Genomic DNA, 23418 nt, shown 5'->3' with positions numbered 1-23418 from the left:
TAGATAATAGTCAGATATTAGCTGATAGCAGGGGAATGGTGAGAATTCTGGATTTTTAGATTAGAATCTTGGATTCCGATCTAGGCAGCTTTATCTGGCATTTCCTGGCTTTTAACTCTTTTTCTTTTGCAAACTTAATGTTCTTGTCATCCCTGTTTACAAAACTCAGTGTTGGTAATTTCATGGGGTTCCTGACTTACTCATTTAAATCTCTTTGCTGTTTTGAATAATGCAAACAGTATGTTTTCCCTCTGTATCTGGAGGCTTGGAAACCATCGAAGTCCCATCCAAAAGTTGTTAACATCTGATGCGTTTCAGAGCGTGTCATGTGCAAAATTTCACTCAGTGAGTTTACGTGTTTTTTGAGGGTGTTGGAAGCCTATACGTATATTCTGGGAGAGGAGATAAAATCTTTAATACTCTTTTTTCTTAAGAAAAATCTATTCTTTACATTCAAATCCATCTTGCGAACTGAATTATGGTAATAGCATATTTGAGCATTATGTTGTCAGGCAGTCCTAAGCTGTACTTGTTCCCCTGCTTCCCAGCATTCTATTAAAAATGCGGAGGTGACCAAGGGGGCACAATGCCTATGCCTGTGGAAGGTTTGGGTAGCAGCTTGCTGCATTTCCAGTTTTTTTATGTGTTGCTTCTGCAAAATGATTTGGCCTTGGGTTAATAAAACTAAATGGTTTTGGGTGGGGACTTTTAAAAGCACAAGCTTTTTAAAAACAGCTTCTTAGCTGTCATTGAATGTCAGTTGGATTTGGGGATCTACCTCCTATTGATGCCTTTGAAAACTCCTTATCCTTTACAGTCTTAAAAATGTACAGTGCTTAGAGCTGTGGGCAGACATACATACCTTCTCAATTGCTTTAAAAAGGAAAGGGAGAGTTTGGGAACACCTGTCAGCTGTTTATACTATAATTCTTACATCTGCAAGCTTGTACCTTTTCAAAACCCTGGACTTGCATTCTTGAAATAACTGATATCTGAATACCCTTTAGCCCTATCCCACTTTCATGCTTTCTGACCTGATTTTGAAACCTTACTGCCGGGTTTCCTTTTGCTGCAGCTAATTGCCAAAATTTCAGTCTCGGACAACTGATACACATTTTTTTCAGGAATTGTTAAATACAGAAGTCATTCCTAGTTTTCTATCTTATGTTGAGGGGTAAAGATAAACAGGGATACTTGTTTTAATGAGTTTCCCTCACATGTGTTAGATTGATGGCTTGATCTGTCATTGGGCTATGAAAAGTGCCCTGCACTGCATCGCTTGCAGTTGGGTAAGTGGCAACATATGTATCAGCGCACAGAAAGTGGCAGCGGCATGCTTTTAAACTAAAACACGTAGAAGATGCTTTAGTTCAGAACGCACCGCTGCCATTTTCTCCGTGCTGACGTGCATTTCTCCACTTATACAAGAGTAAGCATTGCAGCATGGTGCACGGCAGCTCCGTGCTGGATCTCCAGCATGTCCGGGCACTAAAAAGTATGTGTGTAAATGCCCATAATTGCCACATGGTGTGTTTTGTTGAGTTACAGGGTCAATAATTCTGTTTCAGAGCAGAGGTGATAGTCCGTTACACAAACTCAAATGGCTCAGAGTGGTATTGGATGAGGGGCACACGATACGAAATCCAAATGCTCTACAAACTAAAGCTGCATTAAATCTGGAGGCACAGAGAAGATGGATACTGACAGGTGAAAAATATTTGCTATGTAGAAAATGCAATGTTACGATTTGTGTTCTGCAGTGGCATTACCTCAATAGTTTAAAATATTTTGTTTTCACTTTGGCTTTATTTAAAAATCATTTGTTGGTGACTTCGTTTGTTGGTTATTTCTGATCTTTGTAATTTAGCTTTAGTTCAGGCTAAAACAGCTTTGAAAAGAATGCATAAAGCATTCCTTCAGTTTCTTTGGGGCAAATTAGAAATGTACAAAAGCAAAAAACATTTCTGGTGATGTTTTAGTTTTGAAGGTTGAGAATACAAGCAAATTAAACTATTTAATTTATTTAGATATCCAAAATATAGCTAGATGATCGGCAGAGAAGGAAGGGACAGACTTAAGAGTTAACATGTCAGACTTCTAAAGAAGTAGATTTTTTTTAATTTACCTTGTCCTGATTCAGGAAGGCACCCTTCTTCTGAACCACACTTAGTCACATAGACTTGGCTTAGATCAGTGGAACTGTTTTAAGTTTTGTCCTGCACAGTAGTACTTGCCTGAATTGGGTCCTAACTGAAGTAGAAGAATATGAAGATGTGTGCTACGTAGAAAGAAAGTCCCAACGTACCATGTGTTAGATAGCCACACCCAAAAGGGCTAGTAGCTGCAGTCATAAAATTAGTGTTCAGATTTTTCTACTGCCTGTGGACAGTAGTTTTGTCACAATCATGTTTTGTGTGTCTTACAATATTTCATATAGAAAAAAGATGATTTAAAAAATTAAACAAATTATAGCCTTCTAAACGCTTTTTGCCTTAGGAACATAGAACTGGAAAGGGCCTTATGGGTCTTCAGGTACAGTCCCCTGTTTACCAGTAGTTATTAACTCAAAGAATTCCCTAAAATCATCACTTCATGCCCTCATACAGAAGTCCAGGGTGCTATTCTAGAAACACAAAGAATATGGTATAATATGCCATAATTAAAAGCCAGGGAAATGTAGGCACTGTTAGTGCCCTGATCTGAAGATCCTAGGCAAAGGACTATGCTTCATACTGCAGAAGAAGATAGAAACCTGCAGCCTATGCCAGTCTGATTTACGGGAAAAATTCTTCCTGATCCCAAATTTGGTGATCTGTATGATCCTGAGCAGAAGAGTAAGGCCTGCTAGCCATAAACCTCTGGGTTTTCTAGGTTCTGGCAGGAACATTAAATACACTAGTCTAAAAGCCCTAGCCTTAGGCCAGGGGTTGTCATCCAGGGGTGCTTGGGAAGGCCCTAGCGGGTACGTGCGGGCAGGGATGGAGCGCCACCATCCCACGCCGCCGCCGCCTTCCAGGAGCAGGGCCGGGGGTGGGTGGGTGGGTGAGGGCAGCGGTGTCCCTCTGTGGGCCTCACGGGTTGGGGGGGAAGCTCACACGCTACCCACCACCGTGCACCAGCCACCACCCGGTGCTGCTACTGCTCTGCACCCAGCTGCATGCCACCCCTTCCCCCACCTCTCTTGGCTCTGCATCCAGCTGCCAGGGGTACACTTATTAAAAAAAGGTTGAAAACCCCTGCCTTAGGCCAATGTCGTTTTAAATCCAAACTCCAGCCTATGAGCAGACTAGAATCGTATCTGAAACCATCATTTCTTTTTTTCTTTTCTTCTTTTTAATGTGCAGACATAGCTTTGTCCAAGTGTATGGCTGTCAAAGACTTTTTTCAGTAAATGTTAAGCGAGCCAGTTTCAGTGGTTTCAATGTTTAAAAGCCTTTCCTAATAGCAGTTAGTGCTTTTAAAACTTAATTTTTAATAGACTAAACAAACTTAAGAAAACAGATGGAAGTCCTCAGGCTTTTTTTTCTGCTAATGCTTTATTTATTTATTTATTTATTTTGGATGTGATTTCTCTGGCTGATGCGTGTGTCGTCCCCCATTTTTGTGTGGGTTAAGATCTTTTGTCAACCTATTGTATCCTTCCATTGAAGTCAAATATGCATTGAATTAGCTGTAGAAAGACTCGTCCATACAAGTGCATGGTAGTGTAATGATAATTGGTTTGTAGGAGCATCAGCTTTCTTTCAATGTCACAAATCCAAAACATGAATTAATTTGAAAAAAAAAAATCACAATCTGGGTTGAGGGGAGAGAGCTGTTTTAGCTTTGAGCCTAACTTATGTATTTGGCATATTACATTTTCAGTATTACAATTTTTTATTTTTTTTTAGGCACTCCTATCCAGAATTCCTTAAAGGATTTGTGGTCACTTCTCTCCTTTCTAAAACTGAAACCATTTGCTGATCGAGAGTGGTGGCATAGAACAATTCAGCGCCCTGTTATGATGGGAGATCAAGCGGGGCTTAGGTATGGAGAGTTCATAGTATGCTTCAGACAAGTATGATCATTGACAAACTGGGGTTTAATTTGTTTATGCTTCATGTATAAATTGCAAATAATATGCTTCATTTAGTAATAGTAGTTGGTTTTTGTGCAGGAGATTTGTTTGTTTTTTCTTTACTTTTTTGGTAAACTAAGCAAACATTTTGGTAACCTGTTAAACTGGTTCATTTATGTCTTTCTAGGCGTTTACAGTCCCTAATTAAAAATATTACTCTTAGAAGAACTAAAATGAGCAAAATTAAAGGGAAGCCAGTTTTGGAGTTGCCAGAACGTAAAGTATTTATTCAGCATGTTACACTTACAGAGGAAGAGAGACAAATCTATCAGGCTGTGAAGAATGAGGGCAAACTTGCTATTAGCAGGTAAATAGAAATGAGAAACTCTTAGAGTCTAATAATAATAATAATCATCAGTAACTATACAGTCTATTATACTGAAGACTTACATGGCCATGTCCACACATGTAGGCATGTGTGGTTTGTGGCACCCCAAACTGCATGTGTTGAGCATTGAAGTGTTTGGTGCATTGCTAATTTGGAGTGTGGGGGCAAAATTTGCTATCACGATTTCCTGATAGCAAAAAAAAAAAAAAAAAAAAAAGTGGCACAAAGTGCCTCAAAATAGCATGCACTAGCACAAATGGAGGCCTAGTCCTCCAGAGCAATGCTCTGGATGCTGACTAGGCCTTTCTATTGGCTTATTTGTGCCCCTACTGCTCCAGCTTGCTGTGTGGCATGCAGGGAGCAACCAGAAGCGTGGCAGGGCTAGCAGCTGGGCCTGAGCCTGCAACGCATCCAGAGCCTGTCCTGGCCCCGCACAGGCATGTAGGGCCAGCTGGATTACCTTTGGAGTTGGGCATGGGGGGTCAGCCGTGTCACTGCTCCAGAAGCCTGGCCACTGAGGCCTGGGCTCTGGCTAGCAGCCCCAGAACCTCTGTGAGGGGGCCACCCAGGCCACAGCTGCAGGCACCGTTGATCTGCAGGAGGCACCAGAGTCCACTTCAGGCAGCCTGAGTGATTGTGGTGATACAGGAGAGGGGACCCAGCCACAGGAGTGTGCTTGCACCAGGGACCCAGCTGGTGGCCTGTAGAAGTTACTGACCTCCTGGCCATTTGCGGCCAGGAGGCTACACTGCAGCAGCTCGCCCAGGGACACTGGAACAAGCATATTTACCAGGCGATTGCTACACAGATGGTCCAACGGAGGCATGCCAAAATATGGCAACAGTGCAGGAGCAAGGCCAAGGCATTGTGCAGGCAACTTTATGTTGTGTGCAATGCCAGCCAGTGCTTGGTGGCAGGACAATCCACCATGCCTCACTGTGAGGAGCTGGCCAGAATCATTGGTCCTACAGCCATGGACCCCCTCCCCCCACCCCCTACTACTCCTGCATCACCATGGGAGGAGTGGAGCCTGCATCAGCCAGACCTGTGACCCAGCTGGAGTCCCCAGAGGCCGGGACCTTCTCCAGGCCTACAACAGCACTGTTGTCCAGCCATACTGGGAGTGATGGTGAGGAGGGACTTGTGCCACAGCCAAGACCTGCTGCTACAGCCAGGCCCGAGGCAATGCTGGAGCAACAGGTCCCCCAGCTCCTGTGTGACACCAGTGGGAGTGCGGAGGAGTCCAAGGAGTGGGTCGGGGCCTTGTTGCCAGGCCTCGCCCCCATCTTAGGTCAGGTCTGACTCTGCCTCCCCTCCCACCCCCAACCCAGGGCCCAGGAATTGCAGGCAAGGGAGCCGCCTGTCAGTGCAGCCTGGTAGGTCCTGCACAGTGTGTGGAGAACTGGGAACCTTTTACACATTTGTGGCACAACAAGCATATGTCCCTGCATGCGTGGGTGAGGCCATAATGTCAAACTTCTGAAAACCACCAGCTGTAATAGTGTATGTCTGAAGTAGGATGGATTCTTTATTCATACTTGTTTCAGTAGAGCAAGCTACAGGTCATATTTCATGTCCTGTATCGGGGGGAAAAAATAACTCAATCTCAAATGAGATTTGGGAAATAGTTACTTTTTTTTCTTATCAACTGGTGAGTAAGTTGTTAGGCTTCCTGCTTTAATATTTATAGCAAGCACATGCATATGCAGAGTCTTTTAATGTTTTAGACAATCCAGAAGGTTTTGCATTAAGCATTTTCATTCTTAATACTGTTTCACAATTTTATTAAAAAGAGAACATCAAGAAACTATGAAACATTGGTACACTTTCCTGCCTCTTAGCACTGCTTGAGGCTTTTGTCCTGTAATTCGTATTAGCTAACTGCCCCAAATCATCTTGTTCAATCTCAATTACTCCAGTGAAGTTGTATTAGTATAACTGAATAAAGAAAAGTCCAGTGTAAATCAGATGGCTACAACTTCACATAGCTGTTAACAAATGTACACTACAACAAGTTTTAATAGCTGAGAATCCTTTGTTTCTTTGAGTCAAATGCAAGGTGTAACTGAATTTCATGAAAGCTCATGACAGATTGAGGTGTGACCAGATAGAAGAGTCTTTAGTAAGGGCTGGTAAATTTTTGCTGCTGCAGGCTGAAGCTTGCATCCCAGTTCTCTGCTGTGGGATACAAATCTTTGCCCTTCAGAGCGCCCACATTGCCTGCACTTACCATTGCTGCAGATACACAGCCCCTGGGCAGCAAGAGTAAGCACAGGCATGAGGTGGCAAGGTGAGTCAGGTATTGAGAGGGATGCTGTAGGTTATAGGCAGCTCAGAGCAGCTGTCTTGCCTGATTCCGTGTTTCACCCTAGGCCAGGTTAGACCTTCTCAGACCAGATCTAACTTTTTTGCAGGCCCATAAGCTGTAGGTTCCTGACTCCTGGTATAAGTAGTTACATAACCTACTCTGTTTTTTGTACATACCAAAAACAAAAGTGTAACCTAGATGTTGAAAGGGCAAACCACTGATTTGATTGATAGGAAGAATGGCTAGCAGAATTGCTGAACCTGACCCACTGAGGCTATGTGTTAATCTTGGTTTTAATATTTTCATATTCTAATATTACAATTGTTCTTCAGATATTTCAGTGAAGGAACTGTTCTGGCACATTATGCAGATGTCCTTGGTGTGTTATTGAGACTGAGACAGCTGTGTTGTCATCCTCACCTTTGTACAAACGCATCTTCTTTCAGTGGTACAGGTGGTGAGTAAATATACTTGACTTATAGTTCTAAAAACAGCAGTATTTTAGTTCCATACCCAAGAACATAAGTGTTAAGACTCAGATTTCCCTGTGGTTCATTTTATCTAATATAGTATGGGTGAAAGAATAGTTTAATTGGTTTTGTTAATATACTCTACGTACTGGAAATTTCAGATAAGTTCTGGCCTCTTCCTAGCTCATATTCTTTGCAGCTGGGAGTACCCATCTCAGAGCATTCTATGCACTCCTTTCTTTGTTCTCCTTTCTTGCTATATTCAGCTCCTAATGCTTTGCGTCTCTCAGCTTACAAGTAGCATCTGAATGTGTGTGAGAAGTAAATGTATAGGAGTCATAAGAAATACTTCATATTTCTGTGAGTAAATGCATAGGAAAAATGAGGAACCCATATTCTTGCATCTGGTTCTGACAGTACAGTACTTTTGCTGATCTCAGATAACCAGCCCAGATGGAGGCCTTTATCTGGGCAGATTTTTTGTAATGATTTGTAGGTAGGCTGTTCTTAGCTTCAGAATCAAAGTGAAGCCAGGAGATTAAATGGGATATAGGGACATCCCTGTAAATTGTTAGTGTTTTCAGAGGGCACAGTTACCTACCTATAAGAATTATAAGGTGGTGGTCGCTCCTTTCAGGAGTTCTTCTAGATAGATGTGACCACTTCAGCTTAAGAAAACAGAACTGTTGGATCTCAGCAGCACAGTTGACTTCATGTTGTAGTCCAGTTACATTTTCTGAAACTCCTGATTCTCAGTTTTAAAATCCCAAAAGTTATTGTTACCCTTTAGATTTCATTAATATGGATATGAAATGTGAGTTTCTGAAAACAAAGCAAAAATTAAAAATGCATTAAAAAAATTGCAGGAGAGTACTTTAAAACGTGGCTAAATCTTTTTAAAAAAATACTATCTGGAGAAGTCAGATTGTGATAAATTTGGAAGCAACTTTCAGTTGGAAAGCATGCAATGGATGGAGCAGTACTGGCTAGCAGGGGATCTGGGGGCATGAGGGTGGTGCAGTGCAGGACTAGCTGACAGGCAGCCCTCACAGTGAAGCACCCTTGTGCCCTAGCCAGCTGGGGCAGGATCTACATGTGCACTGCTGTGGTGTAAAGACTTGACAATAAGATACCTCTTGTATTTACTAGAGGTACACCGATATATCGGTCCATATTGTATTGGCACGGATGAAAGGAAAATTGATGTAATTGGCAATCGGCTTTTTTTGGCTGATGTGGCTGATAATGTCCCCGGTAAATGCCATGTCTGTGCATGCAGCTGGGAATGCAGCCCGGCAGCTTGGAGAGCAGCATTCAGCTGGTAAGTCTGTGGGGGAAAGGGGTATGGGAGGGCAGATTGAGGCCCCCATGGTGAGGGAGAGAGTGGGGCTGGGGCAGGCGTTGACCAGTTGGGATGAGGCAGGGTGGGAACGGAGCCACGAATAACTTGTCCAGGGGGCATGGGTGGGGTAGGGGGTGGCACCAGCCACTGTCCACACCTTGGGGGAAGAATGAGGATCATACGTCCCCCTAGATCTGTGCACAGGGTGAGGGCAAGGGTGGGCTGTGTGCTTGGAGCCAGGGGTGGCACTGGGCACTTCCTGGCGGAGGCGGGGGGCATTGAGCCAGGGTTGTAGGCGGGGTGGGCAGTCAGCCACCCCAGAATTTTGATGTAGCCTCTCTGCTGCTTCCTGCCCTCCTCGAGCGCAGCCCTCGCCCTGTGTACAGATCACCATGTCTCCCCCGAGGTGCGCGCAGTGGCGGGAGCTCCTTCCCCCTGGTGCCTCCCAGACAAAATGCCTGTGGCTCCATCTCACACCCTGCCTTGGCTGGGCAGTGTCTAACCCTGCCCCATCCCTATTCCCACTCTCTCCCTCACTGGTGGGAGCCTCTTTCTGCCCCTCCATGCCCCTTTCCCCCACAGACTTACCAGCCAGATGCTGCTCTCCAACCTGCTGGGCTACATATCGGCAATCGGATCGTATTGTCCGATTATGGTTTGTTAATAATTGGCCATCAGTGTTGGCCCAAAACATCTTTATCGGTGCACCTCTAGTATTTACAGATACTGTTCTGCTGTGGATTTAATTTACTTCAGCTTAATAGGGGCACATGGGTAGATGCACAGTGTTTACTACACAACTAATTAGTCTACTGCATAGTAAACAACTCATGTAGATGTGCCCAAAGAGAGTTTTTTCACCTTAGTACTGAACGTGTGCATTTAGTCAAGGTCCCTTAGTTTAGTCTGAATAAGTCAAATAGAATATTGCAGCAATGTTTTTTAAATAGTGAAACAATTCTTATTCATGCTTTTTGCCAAATTCAGATGATTTCTATAAATGATGGGCTAGATGTCTGTGTGATATAAATTAATAATGTTGGTATCAGTGGAACCATGCTGATTTATGATGGGTATAACATAAGCTGTTGCTTTTTGTATATATTTAGTAAATAATACTCCTGAAGAATTGCGTGAGAAACTAGTAAATAAAATGAAGCTGGTTCTGAGCTCTGGATCAGATGAAGAATGTGCAGTTTGCTTGGATTCTCTCACCTTTCCTGTGATAACACATTGTGCACATGTGTTTTGTAAACCGTGTATATGCGAAGTCATCCAAAGTGAACAGGTTAGTTATTTTCTAATTACATTTAACTATTTGACTGATAAGCTTTTGGTGGTCTGGTTCCAGTACAACATAGAATTTTGAAACAGCTGGCTGGCTTCATTCCACATTTTAACTGCACTAAAACACAGGTAACAAATCATAAGTAGTTTGACAGATGCTTTATATTTATTAATCTAAACAGTACTGCAGTAGGCTTTGGCTTCATACAGTCAAAAACCTCTGAATTAAGTGTGCACACAATATCCTTTGAACTTTTTTACTTGGAGCCTTGCGAGTACTTCTAATGCAGATTTCTCCATTCATTGTTCACTTTTATTTCCGTGCTCTTCCTGGTTTCCCTCGCTCTTTCTTTTTTCATCTTTGGAATGAATGTGATGGCATCTAGCGTTTTACTGTTGTAAATATACAGGGCTATGCCGGGAACTGATTGTCAGCATAGCATGAGAATGCTTTTTGTTGGTGCGTTTGGTCAGCTTGTCTCTAGCTGTATGGTAAAAAAACAAAACAACCCCCTCCACCCCCCCAGCTGCATCAGAAGCTGACTTCTGAATTTAAACGCAATTTCTCTCCTGGTTCAAAGGTGTAGCATTGTTGTTGCTTGAAGCTCCAGAACTAAGCCCTACCTTTTGATTTTAAACCACTAGATTTTTTATTCCAGTGGTAAATAATTTGGTTGTATAGTTTCTCCAGCCCCTGTGTTTTTTAACTTCTAATATTTATTCATTTTCTTGCAATACTGACCTATTATTAACTTTTTTTTTTTCTCATCCTTCCTTGAATTGGGATCCAATAGGTTTGTGGATTTACCTCCTGGATCCATTGCTGCAGCACTTTCCCTACAGGACTCTTCTGTTCCTGTCAGGCATGATGGCACTGTCCTGGAAATGAGATTACATTTAAATTGTTGTTCCACGTATGAGGCAGCATTTAAATACTCTTCTGAGGGCGTATTAGGCCTTGCTGGTTTGCAGCCAGCCAGCACTTGCATTGCCAGGGTACAAGGCTCAGAGCTCAGTCATGCTGGGAGATCAGGTTCCTCTACCCGAGCACTGAAGAGTCAGTTCCAATACAGAAAAGCTGATCAGGAGTTGTTTTACTATTTTGATAAGTCTGCGGAGAAGGCCTTTACAGGAGATAAGTTCCACAAAAGGCAGGGCTAGAATTGGTGTGGGAAACCCTGAAATTCAAGATCTCTCTAAAGAGACCTCTTCCCCAGGAAGGAAGTGGGACTCATACCAAGCATCTCTTCTACTGTGCATTGGAAAATTCTGATCGTTCTTATGGGTACATGATGTTGCAAAGAACTGGAACTTCTTGATCTTGGAGACTTGAGGTCCAAAAACAGGCAAAAGCAAGCCTCATCTTCAAAGAGGCAACAATTTGTAAATGAACAAGTGGGTTGCAAAGGAACTACTTCTTTGTGCCTCCTTCCTAAACACTGGGAACATTTACTGACCTTACCACTTGTGCAGTATGATTATACTGCTAATTAAGGATGATTTTTAAGGCTGTGCTCAAAGCTATGCTGAACAGCCGTCTACACTGAAAACCTCTGTGCCTTACTTCTGGCAGCAGCTTATCCCTACCACAATATGTGGTTGTACCTCTCTGTGTCTCATCCTGCAGTTTGTGGTTGGAACTTTGTTAGGGCAATGCATACCACCAACACAAAGTTGACCAGCAACAATTCCACAAATTTCTGTAGCTGGTATCTAGCCCCCTTACACTGATTTGGGGTCTGTACAGTCTAATTAGAACATAGCATGATAGATAAGCAGATCTATACAAATTCCTAGGAGGGCTTTATTTGAAGACCACAAAGCACAAGATGCTTGGGATCGACCATAAATATCAGCATAGATATACCCTCGCATTGGTCACTAGCAGGCTTGCTGCTCCTCCCTCATCTTGCAGCATGCCTGGGTCCACAGAGAAGTCAGTTACAGTTGTGAAACCCTGTCTCTAGTTGCACTGCAATGGGAATTGTGCCTGATTGGCCTTCAGCCAAGGACTCCTGTTTCTGCTCTCTGCCCTCTGAGATTCATTGAAGTCCTGAACAAAGCTGTAATACCTCTAAAGCAGTGATTCCCAAAGAGTGTGCTGTGGCACACTAGGGTGCTGCGAGAGTGCTGGAAGTGTGCTGTGAAATCCCTCTGTGGAGAGGAAAATGCCATCCCCCCTCATCTGGCACCCTGCATCTGCCACAGCTACTCCAACAGTGCCTAAAGCTGTTTCTGTGTGGACTGCTGCTGCCGTTGTCCCTCCCTCCTGCCTGAGGCAGCCCCTGGGCCGTCCATCCCCCCCACCCCGCAGTTCACTTGGCTGCGAGTGGGCGGAGGGACTGATGCACGGGTGGAGCTGTGTTTTACAGTCTGGCATGTGTCCTCCACTCCTGCCATGCTCCTGGAACCAACAGGAGGGATTGTGGGGATGGTCACCAGCATGAGAGACCCTGCAGGAGCAATCTTGGCTGTGGGGGCTACGCTTGCTCCCTGAGGTACAGACCAGGGATTGGGAAAGGGGAGAGTGGGGTGATGTTCTGTCCCCACTTTCCCTGGTTGGCACTAGCTCTTTCCTTGATTGGCACTAGCTAGATCGGGGAGCGGAAATACGGCCCGCAGGCCGGATCTGGCCCATTAGGCCATTCTATCCGGCCTGTGGGGCCCCTAAAAACTGTAGAAAATTAATATTTCTCTGCCCTTGGTTCCTGTAAAGAATGTCAGGAACCAAGGGCAAGGACCCAGGGGAAGCCTGATGGGCTCCAACAACAGCAGGGCCTGCCTGGCCCCGCCCCCCCAGCTGGAAGCCCCAGCCAGGGCTTCTGGCCTGGGAGCATGTGGCTGCCCAGTGCTGGAACCGCAGGAAAGTGGGGGGGCCCGGGCAGGGAAGGAGCACTGGGGGGGGGGGCCTTCCCTGCCCCGCCCTGTGGCCCGCGCCCCGTGTTGCAGATGCTCGCAGCCCATGTGGGGCTGCACATGCCTGCTCCAGACAGCCCTGTGTGGGCTGTGAGCAGCTGCAGCAGGGAGTGCCAGCCATGGGGCTGGGAAGGGGCCACTTTTCCTTCCGTGCTCAGTTTTTCCCTGGGCTCCTTCCCTGCACAGAGAAAAGCGGGCCCTCGCCCGCCCCATGGCTGGTGTTCCCTGCTGCAGGCGCTCGCAGCCTGTATGGACTGTCTGGAGCAGGCACAGGCAACCCCAGGCGGGCTGTGAGCGGCTGCAGTGTGGGGCACCGGGCATGGGGCAGGCGAGGGACTGCTTTTCCCCAACCCCTGTGCTCAGCACCACCTTGTAACCCGACCCCACTGCCAGGCTGCAGTGGGGCTGGGTTACAAGTTGGTGCCAAGTGTGGGGAAGAGCAGCTCCTGGGGCTGCCTGTGCCTGTTCCAGACAGCCCCGTGTGGGCTGCGAGCGCCTGCAGCAGGGAGCATCTGTCATGGGGTGGGCAAGGGGCTGCTTTTCCCTGCACTCAGCACCAGCTTCTTCTCTGATGGCAAGCAGGGGGTTGGGGCTGTGTGCTGCCCGCTGCCTGTACCACGGGGCTGGGGGGCACTGGGTGTGAGTGGGCAGGGAGCCAGTGGGAGCACGGGACCTGCACCAGTGCCACTGGGGCCCAGAGCAGGGTGGCAGGAGTGCAGGGTCCAATCTGGCAGGGGCTCTATGGAGCTGGGCCATCTCCCCCCTCTCCCTGGTGGTGCAGCCCAGCCCAGCTCCATGGACCCCTGCCAGCCTGCGCCCCACTTTGGGCCCCACCAGTGCTGGCCCTGGGACATTGGTCCCAAGATGGTGACCAGGGGGGGGGGGCATCTGTCAAGGGGCAGGGCTACCCATGCAGCCTTCGACAGCCTGCCAAAACTGGGTAAGCGGCCCTTCGCCCAAAATAATACAGTTCTTTCAGCCTCCGGGCTCCTCTCCCATATCTCTTCTGAATTCAAATCCATCTCTGATTTTCAGCTGGGGTGCCATGAAATTCAAAAGGGATTTTTTTTGTTTGTTTTTTTGCATTTTGTTTTTTTAATAACAGTACATCTCGGCACTGGTATGATTGTCTTTGGCAGGGGAATGGAATATGTTATGTGTTTTGGGAAAAAAAGGAAAAAACCCCAAAACACGCCTTTTCAGGTATGAGAGCGAAGTGTGCCAGCAATTTTAATCCAGAAGAAAGTGTGTCCTGGGTATTGAAATTTTGGAAAATGCTGCCCTACAGCATGCAGCCCTTTAAGCATCCTCTACATGTTACACGTATTACATAATTACCTTAGGACCAGCTGCACATGCAAAGTAGTTATCACATGATAAAAAGCTCCAACCAGCTGTAAAGTTAGACCTAAAAAATGTGCAATAACTATATAGCAGGTTGCTGCTGAGCTTTAATTTGCACACTATAGCAGGGTTTCTCCTGTGACTGGTAGCCCTGTCAACTGACAGGGGTATGCCTTGCCTAGCATGAAATTCCCAAACCTTGGTAATTGCAGCTGCTATGATCCCCAGGGTTAGGTTTGGGGAGTGAAAACCTGACCTCACACAGAGCTCTCGGCCCCAGCTGCGCCTCATGTAGACAGGACCAAAAGCCCCTCAACTGACAGGGCTTCCCGTTCAGGCTATGCATTGCGCCTAGCTGTGGCCAAGGGCCTCACGACTGATGGAGCTCCCAGTCTGTGTTGTTCCTCACTGGGCTCCCAGCCATCGGAGCCTGCTTCTTGCCAGTGCAGGGGGAGCTCAGAATAGGGCTCCGCCTGGACTGGTAATATGGCACGATTGAATCTGATGTGTAGCATGGCCAGAGGTGCAATTGTGTCGATCCCACATAAGATCCAGTTGTGCCTTTGCCTGCACATTTAGACGGGAGGCCTTAGTATAGTATTGCTCAACACAAGTTCCAAATGCACTCGTATTAAATGAGGGTTCAGTCTAGTTGTCTGTCACCAGTGCTCAGCACTAATCGTTTTAAACCATTTCACTATGAAGCTTTCTTTTCTAGGTTGGTATCTGTGAAACTATTTTTGTTGTTGTTGTTGTTCCTTTACATTAGGTGGAGGTATATGGGATGATAAATAAGGCAGTGAAAGTTTTTTTGTGTTTTTTGTTTTTTGTAATTGCCTTTGAAATAATCCTTCTCATTTCTCTTAGCTACTGATTAACAGACATGCCAAACTCTTTTGATTACATGGACATACTTTTGTTTCTTACCACAGTAGTCAAGACGCATTTGAATAGGGAAGTATTTTTTACACTTGTGAAGTCTTCTGTTAGAAGTTCTTTTGTAAAAAGGCCCCTCTTTTTTGAGATGTGGTAAACTACAGGTCTGTCTACCTTGAAGTCATAGCTGTTACTGCAGTAAAAGGTGGACGCACTTGAGCTGCCTTTAACTTAGTTACGAGCTCGGCATGATGTGTTAGGCAACACATTTTTATCCATCTTCTCAGGCAGGTTCTGTAGTGTAGACCATTCTGAACTTCCATGCTGCCTTGGCTAGACTGCTTCTGATACTCAAGCTATCTGTGCTAGAGCTACTGCCCTGCAGACATATAAAAAAAATAGGCATACTCTAAAACTCTTGCCCTTTTTCATTCACACAATTTTACTACTTAGTGGAGCTAGCCTGTGTAACTTCATCTAGCCTCATTAAATTATTTAACAAGTTCTTCTCTTGGCCTTAAACAGGCTTCTATTTTAATGTGAACAATCATTGGCACCAAACTCTGTGTAACTATTTGTACCTAGTAAAAATTGTAGGCACTGTCTGAAAATCTAAACATAAGGCAGATTTTGGTGGAGCTCTGCCTGTTTTGAAATGAAATGTAAATAATGAATTGTAAAGAGAAAATAGTCCCAGATAGAAACAAGAACCATCTTGGGCTTTTTAAAAATAAATACTTAATTTTTCTGCTATTGACCTTATTTTTAAAATGAAGAATGTGTTTTTTCTTTTCCCTTCCTTTGTAAGAAGACCTGACTGAGGATGCATAATTAACCTGGTGTGTATAAAAAAACAAACCCAAAAAACAAAACAAGTATAGGTTGTTTTAAAGCATAAGTATTTTAGTACAAAATAAAAAAGAAATGCAAAGGATGGTGCCACACGGGGCAGGCAGGGAGGAAGGGTTGTGGGGTGTCAGGCCCCGGACCCTGATATAGCTAGGCACAGAGGGGGAATGGGATTGTGGCCAAGCCTTGATCTAGTTGTTCAGGGCTGGGGGTGTGGCTTAGCCCTGATTTGGCCCCATAGGGCTTGGGAATTTGACAGCTGGGGAGGGCTGACACTGGCAGTATTACTTGTTACTGCTCCCCTGCCACCAAATTTCCAGACCTGTGGGGAACCCTGTGAGCTGGATGCCAAGGCTCCATGGGCTGCATTTGGCCCACAGGCTGGAGGTTGAATCTCCTTGCTTTAATAATACAAGTCTCTTCTTTTTGCATTGACAGTCAGTTGTGATTTGGAAGATTCCTCACAATTAATTATGTATGTAAACTGGCATGAGTGGGAATATAATATAGCTTAATTGGCTGTCATTCATGATGTTACCTTTGAACTACTCCTGAGTGATTAATGTTATTTTTCAGTAGAAAAATCAACTCCAAATATGACCCATAGTGTTAAGATACTTTTACAAACACTTAAGTTTCATTTTTGTTTTACAGCCAAATGCCAAATGCCCTCTTTGTAGGAACGAACTTCGACTAGAGCATTTGATAGAATGTCCTCTGGAGGAGTCGGACTTTGAGAGCGTGAAGAAAAATGATCGGGAATGGATACCCAGTTCAAAAGTATAGTGACATTTAGCAAAATATATCGAAATACTCTGTTTTAAGTTTGAATTTACAAGGCATACATCAAGCCACTTCAGTACAAGTAGAACCAGAAAATCCCACAGCGATCCTAAACTGCAGTAAAGAGAAAAAAAAAATTGTTATAACCCAGCAGTGGTGTTAAACTAGATTAAAATATTTTTTAGTAGAAGAGCATATTTTTTTTTTCTCCTCCCCATCTTTTGGAAGAAATGTAAATAAAATCTTATTAATTTCTCAGAAATTAATTAATAATAATTTAGAAGAATTTCATCCCTTGCAGGCACTGCCTGCCTGGCCAGACATGGGGTGGGGGAAGGTCGTATGCGGTGGCTGCCGCTGCTCCACAATTGGTCACGGCCCCTTTCCTGCCCCCCTTCCCAGCCCCCCCGCTTCTGGCTGCTGAGGGTACACTGACCCAAAAAGGTTGAAAACCCCTGCTCTGAAACATCAGTATATATTTAGCCTCAAAAAATATCTCTATACTGTTACAGAAGCCTAAAAACTAACATAGTTGTCCTTTGCAAGGTGAGAGTACTCTTGTTTATTCCTTTTCTATGTTTTCTCTTCCCTTTTCACTTCTCTTGCTCTGTAGTCCTGGTCTCCTTTGCCTGTTTCATGGCTATAAGGTGGCTTTTGACACCTGAACAAGAGGCTCTTGTTCCTCAAACATGACCTGCCTCTTCAGGAGCCACAATGTCAACATGAAAAGTGACCAGCCCTTATTTTTGTCTCATCAGTTCTTCTAGTAAAAACAATTTTTGTTTGGAACTAGTCTGTTCAAAGGCTAATTCAGTATATTGATTTCTCAGAGAGCACAGTGCTGAAGCCCAAGGGTTTTCAGATTGGCTACAAGAATGGAATCTAATAAGCCATCATCCTGCTGCATAAGTCTTCATTTTGGTTTTCAGATAAATGCTTTAATGCATGCTTTGATAGAACTAAGGAAGGAGAATCCAGTGGTTAAGTGTCTGATTGTTTCTCAATTCACAACTTTCCTGTCTTTAATAGAAACACCGCTGAGGTAAGGAGAATGATTTATGATTTTGGGTACAGTGAGTGGGCTGCTAGGTTAAAATATTTGGAGTATGTTTTAAGTAGTTTAAACATTTTAACTTTCTTTAGAATAAAAACGGTAAAACACACCTTTGTCTTTTAGAATATTAAAAGAACAGTTTTAGTTAAAGTATTTTTGTACAGCAGTACGAAGCCCGAACTGTGTGCGAGAGAGATCCTGAAGCACGTATAACCATTCAAACAAATAGTTTAAATTAAAAAAAATGACAAGCTGAGGTCAGGATGTTAAAATGATTTATTTGTCTATTATTATTATTATTATCATCATCATCATCATCTTGGTAATCCCCCCCCCCTTGTCTTCTGCAGAGAGTCTGGCTTTGTTTTTACTCGTTTGGATGGGTCCATGCCCCAGAAAAAACGGGTAGAAGCAATTCAGTGCTTCCAAAGCAGCCAAGCAGGATCTCCAACCATAATGCTGTTATCACTAAAAGCTGGTGGGGTTGGACTAAACTTGACAGCAGCTTCACGAGTGTTCCTAATGGATCCGGTATGTAATAGTCTAGCCAAAACTAATTACAACCCCTTCAGGATTTTAGGGAGAAGTAGAAATGAGGTCCTCTGAGAATCAGTAACACCAATAGATACCTGGGGAGAAGCATTGTAAGGTTGCCGCTTTACTTATTTTCCTCTATGACAGTTTAAGGATCCACATCCTCCAGAGAAAATAATAATTTCTCAGCTCGAGGCAGGAAAGCATTTTATGAAATTGATTTAGCTCATAGGATGCAGTAAAAATTCCTGAGCGCCCCGTCAGGAAAGGTGTTAATATCTGTCATGAGAATATTGCATGGCTACCACTTTTCTTGCCTAGAGCCAAGCCTCTTTTTCTTTTAAATACAGTCCCCCTTGTGTTGAGCTGTGGAATTGCCTTGAAAAGTAGCATCTGCTGAGAGTCAGCAGAAGGATAGTATTGTCATACTCCTATTCTATGTAAGGAGTACACTTTAGTTTCATGGGCTAAAGACTGAAAGCCTCTCTGATTTTTACTGTGAACAGAGTTTTGGCACAGCACCAGCTAAATTTAAGACTAGTGCTGAAAACCAGCATAATCTATTTTAAGGCCTCAGCCTTGGCAACAGTGCAGGAAGCACCCTCTTTGGCAGCTGCTCCTTCTGTTTGGCATTGCTACCCCTGATGTTGGCCTTGAATCTATTCTCTGGTTACTAATATTACTGTCATGGCACTACAAGTTTTTGCAGATTCCCATTCAGATGAGCAGAAGCCAACCTCCATTCCAGAAGAGTATGAGCAACAGGGAGGAAAAAAGAAAACGCAATTCCTGTCTTCTTTGGTACCCTCTAACCTAGAAGGGACCTTCGCTGTTGTCTTCTCCCCATGGTTCCCTGATGCCAGAGGTCTGTGAATCTCTCTTCAGTGACCTGGTACATACACAGCCTCTCCCCACTTGGATTAACAATCCAAGGATAGGAGGTATTGTTTCAGCTTGTACAAAGGACCATTTTTTCTTGAAGTTTTTTTTCCTGGACTCTATCCATACAAAAATATTCCTTCAGAGAAAAGGTAATTCTCAAAAGCAACTGACAACTGACGCCCAGGAAAAAGCCAACCTATTAAATAGGTACTTTGCGTCAGTCTTTCATCAGTCCCATGGGACGCCCATGCCCGCTACAGGGCCGGGAAGTCCGGGTGAGGGTGATCCCCTGCCCTCCATTAATGCTGACTTTCTGAAGGAACATCTTGAGAAGCTGGATACCTTCAAGTCAGCTGGCCCTGACAATCTTCACTCCAGGGTACTCCAAGGAGCTGGCGAGCATCATAGCCCAGCCTCTAGCACGGATCTTTGAAAACTCTTGGCGCTCTGGTGTAGTGCCCAAAGACTGGAAGAAGGCCAATGTGGTGCCTATCTTCAAGAAAGGGAGGAAAGTGGATCTGGCTAACTATAGGCCCATCAGCCTGACTTCTATCCCAGGGAAGATCTTAGAAAAGTTTATTAAAGAGGCCATCCTTAATGGACTGGCCGACGCCAACATCTTAAGGGATAGCCAGCATGGGTTTGTTGCGGGTAGGTCTTGCTTGACCAATCTCATTTCCTTCTACGACCAGGTGACCTATCACCTGGACAAGGGAGAAGAGATTGATGTCATATATCTTGACTTCAAAAAAGCCTTCGATCTGGTGTCCCATGATTGCCTCTTGGAGAAACTGGCCAATTGTCGCCTTGGGTCCTCCATGATCCGCTGGCTGGAAAATTGGGGCCCTGACAATCTTCACCCCAGGGTACTCAAGGAGCTGGCGAGCATCATAGCCCAGCTATGTTGGCTAGCACTATGGAAGAAAGAGACTTGGGGGTCATCATTGACCACGAGATGAACATGAGCCTGCAATGCGATGCGGCGGCTAGTAAAGCGACCAAAACGCTGGCTTTCATCCATAGATGCTTCTCAAGCAAATCCCGGGACGTCATTCTCCCCCTGTACTCGGCCTTAGTGAGGCCGCAGCTGGAGTACTGTGTCCAGTTTTGGGCTCCACAATTCAAAAAGGATGTGGAGAAGCTTGAGAGAGTCCAGAGAAGAGCCACGCGCATGATCAGAGGTCAGGGAAGCAGACCCTACGATGACAGGCTGAGAGCCCTGGGGCTCTTTAGCCTGAAAAAGCGCAGGCTCAGGGGTGATCTGATGGCCACCTACAAGTTTATCAGGGGTGACCACCAGCATCTGGGGGAACGTTTGTTCACCAGAGCGCCCCAAGGGATGACGAGGTCGAATGGTCACAAACTACTTCAATATCGTTTCAGGCTGGACATAAGGAAGAACTTCTTTACTGTCCGAGCCCCCAAGGTCTGGAACAGCCTGCCACCGGAGGTGGTTCAAGCGCCTTCATTGAACACCTTCAAGATGAAACTGGATGCTTATCTTGCTGGGATCCTATGACCCCAGCTGACTTCCTGCCCTTTGGGCAGGGGGCTGGACTCGATGATCTTCCGAGGTCCCTTCCAGCCCTGATGTCTATGAAATCTATGAAAAGCCAAGAGTTGCCAGACAGCTTTGAAACGAGCAGTATGGTCTTGCTCAAGTTTTTCTGAAAATACTAGGTCTGATGCCCTTATTAAACTATATGTCAGCCTTTGTTCATCTGAACGTAAGACTCTTACAGCACTGGATAGTGGGTAACTACACACCTCCTGTGCAAACTCTTCAAAGTAGATTAACCCTCCCTTCTTTATTGGACTAAAAAGCGTTGTTGGTGAGAGAACAGGAATGGGTCTCCCCACCCTGCTTCTAAGAAAGGGAGACCTATTTATGCTGCTACAGTTGCCAGTAATGTTTGCAATCTGGGTTGGGGTGTATATTTTCTAGACCTCCAGCTACGCTGAGAACAAAATTCCATATTGACGTGCTGGAGCTCTGGATAGTATGGGAGGTCTTCAAAGCTTTTTATTCCTTGGGCGGTTTTGTTTATAAAGTACATGTGCTTGCAGACAACACAAGAGTTACAGGTACTTCATTAACAAGCTGGGAGTAGTATATTCCCAGTCATTATCAATAGGGGCAAGAAAAAATTGAATATGGTACATTCAGAACTAAATCCACCTAGTAGCTCTTCACCTTCGTCAGCAAGGAGGTTGGATGGCCAGAATGCTTGCAGGTCAGGTCACCCTGCAATAGAGCACTTCACATCAGATCAAAACACTAAATGCCAATATCTCTTTGTGCTCTTTTACAGTGCAGTACTTTTCAGCTAAGCATCTGTTTGAACAGTGGTCTCTATTCCTTTCTTTGCTTGAACTCAGGGTCCTAATTGGTATGACTCCTGTGTCCAACCCAATCATCTTGATATAAGCTGTGCAACATTGATCACCAGAGCTACTGTTGCAAAAGGAATTGTTTTATCTCTTGTTCTTGTCCCTAGACATCCTGTCTTGAAGCATCCAGAGATGCTCCATCTTGCAACATGAGGAATAACCCATTGACTAATATTTCTATTCTTTGAAAACTGTTAGATATCCTCTTAAAATTTAGGAAGGGCTCTACCCTGAAATGTTGTAAGTAAAAGGTACATCACTTAGACCACCGGAGAAAGAGTTACTTCATCTAGTAGTTCCAGAAAATGTTTTGTACTTGGAGTCTTAAGACTTATTTTAGCCTCCCTAAACATCCACACAGCAGCAGTATCTGTTTGTTGTAGTCATGTTCCCGTTTCTCTCTTCCTACAAGATCCCAGCTTCCTTAAGAGCAGAATAAATGCATTTTTCCCCACTTGGGAACCCCTGCCCTAACTGGACCTAAATTATGTTCTAAGTGGAGTGGCTCACCTTATCAGCCTGTAACACACACACACACACACCTCTCTCAAGTAAATATTGTAATAAGGACAAAGTTACAAGTTCCATCTCAGCTCCATGCTTAGGCATTCTCAGATTTTCAACCATATTGGAGTATCCTCTCTGTGTTCCTTTCCAGGAGACATCTGCCACTCAAGGACATTTGCTTTCTTACTTTCAATGGCAAGAGACTAATTTTTTGTTTTCTTTGTAAAAAAACAAACTTTCTAGAAAAATCCAAAAGGTTACTGATAGGAGGAGAGGTTAAAATGATTCCATTACCAGGCACTTTATCCCTAAGTTAATATGAAAAACATCATCTCATTTTAAATAACTGAACATCTAAAAATTGAAGGAACACTTCAATTAAGAGCTAATATACAATTGGTAACATGTTTTGGATAATTCTCAGCAACTTAGAATTGGGTGCATACTTTTTTCATTTGTTTGGGTGAACCGTGCATCAGTCCCTTTTTAAGTGAAGAACTCTGCTCACCATCATCGTGGCACCAGTAAGAAAACACTTTGATAAACAAAGAGTTGTAATTCTTGGTTATCTTTGTTTTTAATTGCTTCTGCATGTTTATATGTACAGCTTATCTTCCTCTTAATGTTTGGGACTCAGCAGATAGGAAGGCAGAGATGTCCATATCCTTATACTAAGGAAATGATATTGCCCTATCTATAAGGTTTCTTAATGGACCCACACTAAACATGGCTTTTCAAGGCAGTTCTGTAACCTGATGCCTTGGGAAGTGGGAGGCTACATCCTGTAGAGGCGAATGTACAAAGGAATTTTCCTAAGAATAGTTACTGGCAGTAACTGTTGTGTGTAGTGGCTTGTGGTTTTTTGTTTTTTGGGGGTTTTTTAGTTCAAAACCGCAATTATGTTTTCATAATGGTCTGTTACTGGCATGATAACATGACTTTTACTGAGTTCAAATATGTCGTGCTAGACTGGAAAATCAAATTGTAAACCGCTGGTTTGGGACAAGGCCTAGCTTGATTGTGCGTCTTTTATAGGCTTGGAATCCTGCAGCAGAAGACCAGTGTTTTGACAGATGTCACAGACTTGGCCAGAAGCAAGCTGTTGTTATCACCAAGGTGAGCTGGAAAATCTTGCATCTGAACAATTTTATGTTTATGATATAGAAGTATGTGGGGCTTTTGCTTAATGACTTTCATTTAAGAGTATTTCACATAATTTGCCTATTTTTTTTAAATGCTTAAAAATATGTTGCTCTCTGTTTTTGGGTACATAATGAAATGTAAAATTGAATAAGGGTTTTTCATAACTAACATACTAGTTTTAGGCACAGGATATGCTGGGTGTAAATGACACTAATGTTGATGCCTAGTCTAGCCACTAATGTTGTTTATTTTTTGGCAGAAAAGGCAGTGCCCTTCCACATGTCACT

The 23418-nt window shown here is 44.2% G+C and overlaps 1 protein-coding gene across 1 annotated transcript in view; it reads left to right on the top strand.

Annotated features, from left to right (window-relative positions):
* HLTF (helicase like transcription factor) overlaps positions 1–23418 on the top strand; it is a 44640-nt gene that overhangs the window by 18752 nt on the left and 2470 nt on the right. Inside the window, exons 16-24 of the mRNA XM_014524339.2 lie at positions 1569–1707; positions 3891–4026; positions 4245–4424; positions 7086–7210; positions 9675–9853; positions 16492–16617; positions 17550–17662; positions 18025–18205; positions 23024–23104. Of these exons, the coding sequence (XP_014379825.1) occupies positions 1569–1707; positions 3891–4026; positions 4245–4424; positions 7086–7210; positions 9675–9853; positions 16492–16617; positions 17550–17662; positions 18025–18205; positions 23024–23104 (1260 nt within the window). The remainder of the gene's footprint in view (positions 1–1568; positions 1708–3890; positions 4027–4244; positions 4425–7085; positions 7211–9674; positions 9854–16491; positions 16618–17549; positions 17663–18024; positions 18206–23023; positions 23105–23418) is intronic.

The sequence above is a fragment of the Alligator sinensis genome, unplaced genomic scaffold (genome assembly GCF_000455745.1).
Source record: "Alligator sinensis unplaced genomic scaffold, ASM45574v1 scaffold1178_1, whole genome shotgun sequence".
NCBI lineage: Eukaryota > Metazoa > Chordata > Crocodylia > Alligatoridae > Alligator > Alligator sinensis.
The sequence above is the reverse complement of the archived record's forward strand: the minus strand, read 5'-3'. Positions and strand labels throughout refer to the sequence as shown.